The 12,425-nt window shown below is 37.3% G+C and overlaps 1 protein-coding gene across 1 annotated transcript in view; it reads right to left on the bottom strand.

Annotated features, from left to right (window-relative positions):
• kcnn2.L (potassium channel, calcium activated intermediate/small conductance subfamily N alpha, member 2 L homeolog) overlaps positions 1-12,425 on the bottom strand; it is a 122,148-nt gene that overhangs the window by 84,043 nt on the left and 25,680 nt on the right. Inside the window, exon 3 of the mRNA XM_018264317.2 lies at positions 11,491-11,909. Within this exon, the coding sequence (XP_018119806.1) occupies positions 11,491-11,909 (419 nt within the window). The remainder of the gene's footprint in view (positions 1-11,490; positions 11,910-12,425) is intronic.

Here is a 12,425-nt window from a genome sequence, read left to right on the forward strand (position 1 = left end):
ACTACCCCTTTCTCACTATTAACAAAACATCTGAAGATGCAATTGATTCACAGGAAGTTCTTATGTAATTATTCTTGACTTCACTTGATTTTATGAACAATACAATTATTGCTTTTATGATAATTTTGCCATTATTCAAGTGAGCACAATCACATTATTTAGTCAATAAAAGAATAGAAGTTCCTTATTAGTAGTGCTATTACCAGTAGTGAAAGGAAATAAAAAAGCTGCTGCTCTATGTGATAGTTATATGCTCTGTGTTGGTTGAGTAGAGAAATTCAATCTTTAATGGCAAATGAAAACATACTAAAAGGGATAGAAACTTACCAATATAGTATTTATTAAAAACTGTGCATTTGAGGGCCTATTTATTACGCTACGTAATACAAATATCGCCGAAATAATGGTGTATGAAGCTGTGTAAAATAAATGGAGAATTTATCAAGGCGTGCATTTCATTTTACGCCATCCCAAAGCCGTATTTGATGCAGTTATTTTAGACTGCTTCAGACCTTGTGTAATCCATTACAAAGTGGCAACTAAGTGGGGGCAGCGCGATCCCTCCATAGGCTAATTACAAATGAATGATTCCAAGCAAACCGCACTTACTTTTTCATCTCAAAGTATGTCTGGGTGCACGTCATTAAGCCTGTTCACAAGGGCTCCTCCATAGTACACCAATATTTTTCCATAGACAGCACTCCAGTTTAGATAAAACCGTCTTTAATGTTTGCAAATATTTGCATAGCAGGACAGCAGCACAATGCAACGTTTCAAGTGTACCCCACTCTTTATCAAGAGTGCTTGATAGTGGGGTGCCACTCGAAATGTTGCATTGTGCTACTGTCTATGGAAAAATATTTGTGTACTATGGAGGAGCCCTTGCTTGGACAGACATAATATCAAAGGCTATTGTGATACTAAACTCTTTAGTTAGTATAGATATGGGTATATAGAATTTATGTGAAAGTAGGGAGGGGTGTGTGTATGGATGCTGGGTTTTCATTTGGAGGGGTTGAACTTCGTGGACTTTTTTCAACCCGATTTAACTATGTAACTATGTTATTCACCAGTTATTGTAAATCTGCTGAAGTGGGGCCCACATGCATGTAACAAAAGTTTTGGGTAAGCACTGACTAGCTAACAAGAAGTGGTTAATAAAAACACAAGTTTGAAATTGGGGAAAGTGACCATTCCAATGAGTTTAGGGATGGTTGTGTGACTGTAAACTGGAATTATCATCTATAAAAATTTTGTGGTGAATTTTGGCACTGTTTTTTTTTATACCACATAATACACCTGCCCAAAAGACTCATGTACAGCAAAAGTATTACACTGCTTGGTTTATTTGTTTATCTATTTGTTGTATAATTGTCATTAATATGTCCCTATTTATTGAAGACTAGTTGTCTGATTTTTGACATTTATGGTATAATTTTTCGTGACTGCATCTTAACAAGCTGTGCTGGGATTCATATGAATTCCATCTCTTTGTGACTTTAAAGTATTGAACAAGGCAACACATTCATATTTCGTGAATATGTATACAGATTTTTTAGGATGCTCAAATTTATATATGCAAATTACATTTAAAAATGGGTTCTTTATACAACAAATCTTTTGCAGAGAATTTGCTTTTAGGCAGAAACAAAAAATTATAGATTTGGTGCATCTCTAATTAATACTTCCATTAGAAGTCAATTCTATGCTAAAGCTTTAGTTGCCCTATAGGAAAGACTTCCCTGAGTTTTAACGAGCACCAATTACCAATCTCCTCAGACAGTAACAACTGATACTTATACTACGAACCATGGCTATAAAATTAACGATTAGTTACATGTACACAAAACATGGCATAAACAGGGCTAATAATAAATGATATAATATAATAAAAGTCATTTGTTTATAAACAACCTATAATTACACTAAGGGGCAGATTTATCAAGGATCGAATTTCGAATTTGAAAAACTTAGACATTCGTATTCAAAAAGACCAATCAAAATTAAATCGGTGTTTATTTGGCCGAATAGGTCAGTTTCTAATTGAATTTGAATTGTACAAATTGAAGTTATAGCGCATTCAAATAGTTCGATTCAAAGTTTTTCACAAAAAAGGTCCGCCATAGGCTAAAACAGCAATTCGGCTGGTTTTAGATGGTGAATGGTCGAAGTCTAATTTTTAACGAGACAGTACATGATGAAATTTGAATTTTCAAATTTTTTTCAAATTCGAATCGAATTTGGACTATGCCCTACAAAAATTAGCTTGAAATTCGAACTATTTAATTCTAATTTTCACCTCGAACCTTGATAAATCTGTATTTTACTAAAATCCGAATTTATCTCATAATATTAATAAAAAAAAAAGCTCAACCAAACCCCCATGCCCAATTTTAGCTTATTATTAATAAAATAACTTGCTTTAATTGGATTGTGTAAAAACTTGATAAAATCGAGCGAAAATTTATTTTTCTGTGTTTTTGCCCGAAAACCCTGAAAAAGTCTAAACCAGGCTAAACCCATCGCAGTCCACCATTTTAGCTTTTTACAGCATCAGGGTATAATAAATCTTGAAAAAAGATTTTTTGTTTCTCTAAAAATTTGAGTTTTCTAGTGAAAAAAAACTAGAATCTTTCAAGATTTCACAACTTGACATTTAATAAATAACCACCAAAATCGTACATCTTGGTTTATGGCTATTTTTTACAGCAGTATAAAATAAGGGCTGATAACACAATTACTGTAACGTTGCCTGTACTTTGTGTTCTATGTGAAAATTGTCATTCTTTCAGCAATTATATTTAACAGTAGTTGGACATTAATATAATGCACTTTTAACAAACATGTGAGCAAACCAAACCAGAAATGCTTTCCTGCCAACATCCATTACTCTAGGTAAAATACTTGCACGTCGTCATGTCATTTCCTTGAAACAAACTGCAAAAGAGCATCCTCTTTCTTCTTAACAATGCAGTGAGGACTCATTTATTTTCTTTAGGGACATAGTTTTCCTGCACTAGTCACTATAAAGTTACGGAGGTGCTTTGCGGTATTCAGTATTGAACACAGTAAAAAGACAAAGACTATTTCTTTTAGTTTTAAACTTTAGGCCCTTATTTCTTAGTGCTTTGGCAACCCTCACTAAATTTTTAAAATTGGAAAAAGACTAGGGGACTCCCATTCTCTTAAGGGGTCATTTACGTCAGCAAAAACAAAGAGTGAAGTTTTAATCATAACCATAATGTTTTCCCCATAATGCAGCAGCTTTCCTCAGAATTCCAACAAAGTTGCACTTGCAGGGTCGGACTGGGCCAGCGGGACTCCGGGAAAAAACCTGGTTGGTCCAAGCTCTTTTGGGCCCTGCCGGCCCAGACCCACTACTGCACTCCCTCTTCTGCAGGAAAACCGTACAAGCATCCATGGGCGTATGCATGCTCAAGAGGAGGGGGTTACAGGAAGTATCGTCAGCACTCAATAGTTTGTACCTGGGGGTCCCAGATCCTCTCCTGCACTCCCTCTTCTGCAGGAAAAACTTATCATCGCACGCACTCGGAGGGAGTGGAGGAGGTGTCTATGGCATAGAATAGTTTGTGGCTGGGGGGCCCGGGGGACCCCTGAAGCTGCACAGTCAGACCCTGTTCTTTTAGGGGGGGGGGAGTTGCACCTTACTTCAATGTAAATCTGGCGATTTTGCACAGAGAGAGTGATTTGTCTGTCCATTTCTTTAGACACAAGTGTGCTGCACCTATTGACACCTAATACAAAGGTGAAAGTAGCACCAGGGTTGCTCTGCATCAACAGGCACAGCACCACAAGTGCAAGGAACACATTTTGACACAAGTACCTTTAAGGAATGGAGTTTTATGTGCATCAGGGGTAGGAGGCAATGTAACCAGCCAGTTGCCTAGGAAGCCTGGCCAGCCTAGTCCAGCACTGATACAGACATAGCATTTAGCTTTAAAAAGCCATAACAAACCTATTGGTTTACTTATTATGTGTTTTCATAGGTGAGGGAGAAAGAAATGTTCAGAATGAATCATATAATGATGTTACATCATCTTAATTTGGTAAAAATAACTTTCAACTTAACTTCATTATAGGATGAAGTATTGGGTGTGGTGTGGATTGCTGATTAGGGCAAAAAGAAGGTGCAACAACCTGTAGTTATAGTTTGTCAGTTCATCTTTTTCGTTAGACCAACTGTTTCTCATGACCGAGAGGCAGTTTGGATACATACAACAAATCAAATCAGATTAACAATTAACTTTGCAGTTTGATAGTAAACTAACTGGACCCCCCTCCCATTTAACCAGGGACACATAACAATACTTTTATCTTTTTGATGTTTATAAAGTATTTTGCATTTTAAATTTTCACTAGCCAAACACAGTTCAGTTCCTGGGCATTCCAGTTGTTTGGTTCATGCACTAAACAATTGTGTGCTATTTAGCTTAGCACAATCAATATGTTATATTATGGGATAAGCAACTGTATTGCATGGACAGTGGGAGGGAGCTGAAGCACCATTCTACTGTATCAACAATGGCCTTCCACAAATCCAATGATTGACAGCATTTTTAGCCTGCAATAAATATCTAGCATGTGATGGGACTAAAACTGTTCATCTGAAAAAATGCACGAAACACATAAACCTAGGGCAACGTTTGGCAAGTTCTTCCTTGTTCGAGATTGTATGACCATCTTGTATTTCCTCGCTTTCCTTCTTTCTCACTACCTGGAAAATCAGGTCAACACATGGGCATTGTAAAGAGATAGTCAGCTGGTGTACTGGCCAAACCTGATATACAGAGAATTTGATTGTAATACTAGCCAGGGGTTCTGGAGCACTGTCCCATCTAAATTAACACACAGAAAGATAATCTACAGACATTTACATACCATAACAAAATATCTGGTTTAGATATAGATGGACAATATACTGCTTTAAAGGCTTTTGCAGCTTGGTGTGAAGAATTATTAGCTTTAGAGAGATGTGTCTCTTGCACAAAAAATGTATGGTCTCAGGGTCTTGTACAAATAGACAGAGAGTGAGCGGTGTGTTTCATTCCACTAAACAACAAATTGTTCAAATTTTGTTGCTTAGCTAAAGTTTGTGTGGAAAGCCACTCATAGATCCAATGGATGGGCTACAGCTGTTTAGTAAGCACTAAGTGCGGGGGGGCGGGTTACAGGTTTTTTTTGTGCTTTCAGTTTTGTGACTAGACAGCCAGCCAGTTGTCTTTAAACACAGTGCTTGTGTAACCATACCTGGTGGTCTAGTGGAGCAGCAGGGACGCCAACTGCTTCCCTTTGCGAAGACGCCCACAGCCTTCTTCCTGAGTTACACACTCGTGCACATTCTTCCTTGCTGATTTTCTGCCTGACCTGACCATTGCCTGTTTTCTGACTAGTCTTCCAAATCCTGATTCTGCACTGCACTGATGGATTGATTATTGATCCCGGCCTGTTTCCTTCTGTCTCATGTTATGGTTCCCTTGTCTGCCCAGAACTCTCGCCTTGGTTCTGTCACTTTAAAACCTGGCGGCATCAGAGTAGTGGAGGGCTCCTCCTGAAGCGAAAGGCGGCTGTTATAGGTAGAAGCTGAAAAGACTATGGAATTTGAGTAAAGCCCCCATATAGGCGAGCAGAGAATAGTCACATCAGTAATGGCTTGGTATGTCTTATCAGAGAATAGTTTAACACCAGGAGGGCCATAGCAGCACCAGAGACTTGATAAGACTACACTCAAAAAAGAGCAGTGATGCAAAACAAAGAAGAAAACAGCAAGAACCCAAGGGACCATAAAAGGGGACTTTCCCCTTGTAGACAACCTTATGTCCTGTGAATCCTAAAGGTAACATGAAGCTTTCCACAGTGCACCTACATTGCACTTATTCCTGTAGCTGATGCTTTAGAGATGCGCATCAACATGAAAACAGTTTTCATATGCAGGACTTATCCTGCCTCAGGCGCTAGCAGACCCAATGCCACCACCTCCCATTAGTACATTTATACAGTGTGACATTAGCCTTTTGGGATGGTAGTGTTATAAAAGTCACAAACATAGCATTCACCAAGCCTGTTTGAAAGCAAACATCTGATATAGGTAACTAAATGTTTGAGACGTTCATAACAGTAGCCCATAGAGTTAAAGTGATAATGACAATAAGCAGCCCACACCGCTTTGGGCACCATAGTGAGTAAATGGGAAAAGATCACACCATAATTATGGCTTAAAGGGGGGGAAGGAAGCATCCTGCAGATATGTTAACATCAAACATATTCAGATTAGAACTTTAAAAAAAAATGCAAATGAATCAAAAACTTCACCCCCCAAAAAAACGTGCTCTGTAGGTTTCTGCTCCACAGCAGGATGTACTTGACATCGTGTTACAGCACAAGGGAAGAGTGAATTGAAAACTGCCGACCCAAGCTTTCTGTAGAACAGCATCATAAATTAATTAGAGAAATCTTGGCTGGATGCTCTGTCAATGCTAATTTGAAGGTTATGGTTACATGGCACCTTGAAAACACATATTATTTATAAAATCAGGTCAATATTGAAAGGCTTCTGATGACATCACAAAAAAAGAGTATAAACATTTACTTTACTTTTAATACATCCTGCCTGACTAGTCTATCAGAAATAAAGACTTTTTTTCAATTACTTTTCATTTTCTATTTGTGACTGTTTTTCTAATATTGAAGTGTAAAGAAAATTTTGCAGGATAATTTTCTGACTCGTTAGTAAACCATAAGCAAGCCAAATGATTACAACTGTGCTCTGTACAATGTAAAGCCAACCAGATACACACATAAGTTGCATTGTTCCTACTGCTTTATAGCTCCTTCTTCCAGCTCCCTAAGATATATAAAATCTATAAGTAATCTCTAAGGGGCAAAATCATCAAGGGTCGAATTTCGAGGGGTTAAATCCCTCGAAATTCGACTGGGGAATAAAATCGAATAGAATCGAAAAGGCAATTCGGGCGAATTTACGCGCTGGCGAATAGTCGAATTGGCGAATATTCGCTCGAAGGATTTTCATTCGATCGAATGCCTTTTTATTCGATCAAAAACTTGAAAAACAAGCCTATGGGACTTTCCCATAGGCTTTTAAAGCAATTCGGTAGGTTTTAGGTGGCGAAGTAGGCAGTCGAAGTATTTTTAAAAGAGACAGTACTTCGACTATCGAATGGGCGAATAGTCGCAGCGTTTTTGCGCTCGATCCTGTACTTCGACTATCGAATGGCGAATAGTTGCAGCGTTTTTGCGCTCGATCTATTCAAATCATTCTACTCAGGCGAATTTACACCAATTCGATAGTCGAGGAGCACAAAAAACGACTCGAAATTAGAAGTTTATTTACGTCGAATCCTTCACTCGAAGTTAGTGAATCAGCCCCTAAGTATTATCATAATAATATTTACTTTTCCTCCATTTACTGACCAGCAATGCTTATCTGGCTTTACACATTCTCCACCTACCTGCACAATATATATATATATATATATATATATATATATATATATATATATATATATATATATATAGACAAATACAAGATTCCTCTGCACTCAACCCATTATCAATATATTTAAGACAGCGACAAACAATCCCTGTTTTGTTTAAAGGGTAAGGCATTTTTCAGTAGCAGTATGCACAAAATGTCGCTGTCTTAAATATATTGATAATGGGTTGAGTGCAGAGGAATCTTGTATTTGTCTATATGTTTTTTGTGGTCACACCCTCATTGCACCCCCGCCTAATGGTTTTAAAAACTAGTGGTGAGCACAACTTTCCCTTGTTTGTTATAGTTCTACAAGAGCAGTGAGCAGCTCCATGTTGTAGCTCCCACCCCCTCCAACTATAGTCAGGTGATCCCACTGGTGTCTAATAAAAGGGCAGCCAAGTTTGGGAGTTTTACTTTGAAAGCAGCAAGTAAGTTGCAGGTAAAACGTATTCGTCCCTTATATAAAATGTATAATTAAACCATAGAATTCTTAATGAATCAGATGAAAATTGAGCATAGGACTGGCCAGATATGGGATGACTTTGACGTAGTTGGCCAGCTTAAATATATTGCAATATATGGACAAACAATCCCTGTTTTGTTAAAGGGTAAGGCATTTTTCAGTAGCAGTATGCACAAAATGTCTCTGTCTTAAATATATTGATAATGGGTTGAGTGCAGAGGAATCTTGTATTTGTCTATATGTATTTTGTGGTCACAGCCTCATTGCACCCCCGCCTAATGATTTTAAAAACTAGTGGTGAGCACAACTTTCCCCTGTTTGTTATATATATATATATATATATATATATATATATATATATATATAACCCTTCCGTGCAAGCACCGAATGTGTTCTACCCATGACACACACATGCCTACTTACATCTATAACTTATACAGATAATTACACTCAGCAACTCTGTGAAGGAAGACCCCTGCTAAACAGAAGATCTAAAAAAACTCATCTAATTGCAAAAAAATGTATATTTAAAAAAAACTATTTATAAAGACCATTTTAGACACTAGAAATACTACACAGAAAAGTGTCATGTCCACAAATGTTTATGACTTCAGTGACCTTGCCGGTTTCCATTCATGTGTCTTTACACATTTTTACTCGTTTGCCTCCTTTCACCTTTTCCAGAAACATTTGCATCCTGTTCCGCATCATTTCACTCGGAGACATTCATTATTCAGGATACTTCATTCACACATCAAAGCAGTTGTGGCAAACGCCACTCCAATGTGCATTAAACGCTTTCTACAAACATGTTCGGTAGTTCGCTACTTATTAAAATATACTGCACGAGAAAGCATTTTTAGGACAAGCTCATGTCAGGCTCATGTCAGGCTGATACACCAACTGAAAACTGAACTCAATTCTCCATAAGGCAATTTTGCATCAAAGAAAACCAGAACATTAAACTTGTGTGAACCCCAATTGTCACTGCTTTTCATAACCGATAAACTATTTTCATATTTATTCCTATATTTGTGTAACTGATGGCATTTTGGGAAACACTCAATACTGGAACCTAAAAAGATATTGGCATTTGTTTCAGTAGTATTTTTTTTTTTTTCATTTAAAAAGTGAACCTGTAAGCCAAGAGTCTAAAAAAGGTTGCTCTTCTAGAAACATGTGCATTGTAACTAGACTCTGCACCAGCTGCCAGTAACCTGAATCACAGATAATGTGCATGCTTACTTAACAGGAGATGTTTAAAGTGAAATTTGGTAGCAGGCCAAAAAGCAGGTGGTGTTATTATGTGCAAATCCAAGCTTTATGAGAACTACATTGCAAGCTGGTACAAAATTAGTAGCTATAGCCTAAAGAAATTTGTCTCTGCTTAATATATGTCTTCAAACAAATGTTTTCCAGGGGTCTGTTACCTTCAGCGTCCTGAATTGGAAATATTGTATATGTTTGTTTTCGCTTAAACACAAGATTTATTGAAGGGAAAGGCATGTATCTTTCATCTCAATGTCTATGATAGACACTACTGCTGATAGGTTGGTTTAGCCATGTTGCTTGTTCCTGAGCAATAGCCAATTCCCAGCAGAAGAGTCCACTACAGAGTGAGCATTAACCATTCAGACTAATGGGAAATGTCTGACAGGGGACATGGTCGTTTGCAGGTCTTAGTGTGTGGAAGCCTAATACACATAAGAACCATTACCCTGAGTGGAAACAAACACTCTGGTCTAGCGGTTTCACACTTCAGTTCATAGGTTTCCATAAAAAAAGCATCAAAATGGATTATATTTGCTGTAATGGCCCTTTTACACCAACAAGTTCCAGTCAAAGGGCTGGTATAAGGCAGACAAGTCCAGCTTGTGAACCAAGAGTTGTATTTTAAGATCAGCTCAAGAACTACATCTGCAGATGCAGAGGATTTTTTAATGAATTCTTAAGTCTGTCCAACAAATTTGTATGAGATTAGAATCATGTCGGGATCATCTTTTTGATGCCTGAACAAGATGGCTGGTTGCTGTAAACACAGAATGAACTGAAGGGATTCACAAATGTTGGGGGGCATAAAGTATATGTCTGACCACCAGTTTGCCCATCCTGTCTGCGATTAGTTAGGGGTTAATACTAAATGAAATAAAATCAAAAGAGAGTCACCAAGATGCTTTGGAATATACTGTATTCCTACCCTTACTCTATCTGCAGTGTGTGCAGTTACCAAAGATTTACATATCAGATCACTAGTGACCACTACATTCCAAGTATATAGATTTAAATACACAACAGCGCATTGACTAGAAAGTACTATTTCTGTTGATTGGATTCACTATTCATCTTCCTCAAAGGTCACAAAGATAACCATTTTGAAACTATTTGAACATATGTTATGATTTTACTGCTTTACAAAATGATGTATTTTTTAACTATTTGGGGTAATAGCCAAATTGTTGTCTATTTAGTTAATTCCTATTACCTATAATTCTGCTCTCTGCAAAAGGGCATATGTTTCCACCCAATTACACGGGTAAAAACAAGGAGAAACACAAACCCTTTGCCTGGGACTTTGAGATTCCTCACTCATTGCCTTTGCTTCTTGCACATGTATATTCTAATGTCTATTCAAGATGCCTATATTTAAATCTATATAATTAACCAGAGATTTTTCCATTGAAACACCCTCTTATCCAGTCCTACATTGTTCTATAGAGCAGTGATGATTGCTCTATAGAAGGCAATTAAACATACAATAACAGTTCTATACTATTCTTCACCTATCACTGGATAAAAATCACTACAACCTCTCCCATTTAAATCACTTTGGACTGGAGCCAAGGCATAGCAAATAATATTACATATATGAGACCTATTATCCACAATGCTTGGGGCATGTGTCTTTCTGTTATTTGGATCAACACACTTTAAGCCAACTAAAAAATCATATAAATATTAATCAAACCCAATAGGATTGCCTCAGATAAGGATTTACTATATTTTAGCTGGGATAAAGTACAAGGTAATGTTTTATTATTACAGAGGAAAAAAGGAAATCACTTTTAAAAATTTTAATTATTTGTTTAAAATGGAGCCATTGGGAGATGGCTGTACCATAGTTTGAAGCTTTCTGGATAACAGGTCTCCGGATAACAGATAACTATCCGTGTACTATAAAACCATCGGTATTAACACATAGGTCTGTTTAAAACCCCTGAACACATACTGATAGTATTGCATATACAACTTGCAGAATGTTGCTGATGATCGGAGTTGTAAATCAACTAACACAAGTAGTGCCTTCATCTTAAATGGCTAAAGTTAAACCATAACCCATCCATAAATGCAGTGTCAATAACTCCAACTTCATCAATCACCAGCAGACTCTAGAAGTTACCTTGATCTTAAATTACTGGCGTGAGAACCTCAGTCCATCCATAAATGCAATGTTAGTGCTGGCAAGATCAATGACAACCAATCCCTATTTTTCCATGTATAAATTGGGAGATCTTACCTTTCACAGGCTCTGACCGTCCATGCAGCTATTATCCATAGTGAGATACTAAAAACTAACAGTACTGTTCCGGGGCATATTGTCATTAAAGTCTTCATTACAAAACGTGTGTTGAAGTTTATTTTATTTAGTGCTCCAATGCTTCGAGAAGAGGCATCAGTAAAAAGTTTGCTATGTAAAAGCATAACTCTGGCAATAAGATACAGTCTTAAGAACATTGGTATAGATAAAATAATATCCACGTCTGCTGTTGTTGTGGAGGTTGTATAAGAAAAGGCAAGGCGTGCTGTCCACGTGAACGTGTAATTTCCTGGTATGGGATGAATTGCACACACCAGTATTTCCAAGCAAAGAAAGAAAATGCGTTCGTAGGTCATGGCTATTCTCCAGTCATCAGCTCCATTATCCACCATGAACAGCTGCAAACATAGAAAGTCTTATTTTAGAAGCCTGTATTATTTCTACATTGATTCTCATTTCTACAACAAATGTCATTTGCCAGCAAGTGGAGTAGAAAATCATAAAAAAATATAAATACTTTTATGGACCCTTGGAATGATTACCGGTCAATGCACAATTGAGCACTTCAAGACAAAAATTAAGAAATGATGCGTGTTGGCCAGTTGAGGGAGTTGTAAATATGTTATATAGTTTTATTTGTTAGGTGAAACTGTGCCTCTGCTGCAAAAACACTCACAGTTGTGCTTAACCACATTTCAGGAGCAGCCAGGTGTTGACTAAAGCAAACACACACATATCAACACGTCTGGAAATAGACGTGAAATGTAGAGAGTATCTATCTCCATTGAATATATCTTATGGCACTGACCACAGTGACTGACTACATGACTTCAGGGAATATTTCATAGGCAGACCTGATGATGATTCTTTTTTTTCTTCTTCTTCTTCTTATATTAGTGTCATTCACCCCAAGA

This window comes from Xenopus laevis, chromosome 1L (assembly GCF_017654675.1).
Source record: "Xenopus laevis strain J_2021 chromosome 1L, Xenopus_laevis_v10.1, whole genome shotgun sequence".
In the NCBI taxonomy this organism is placed as follows: domain Eukaryota; kingdom Metazoa; phylum Chordata; class Amphibia; order Anura; family Pipidae; genus Xenopus; species Xenopus laevis.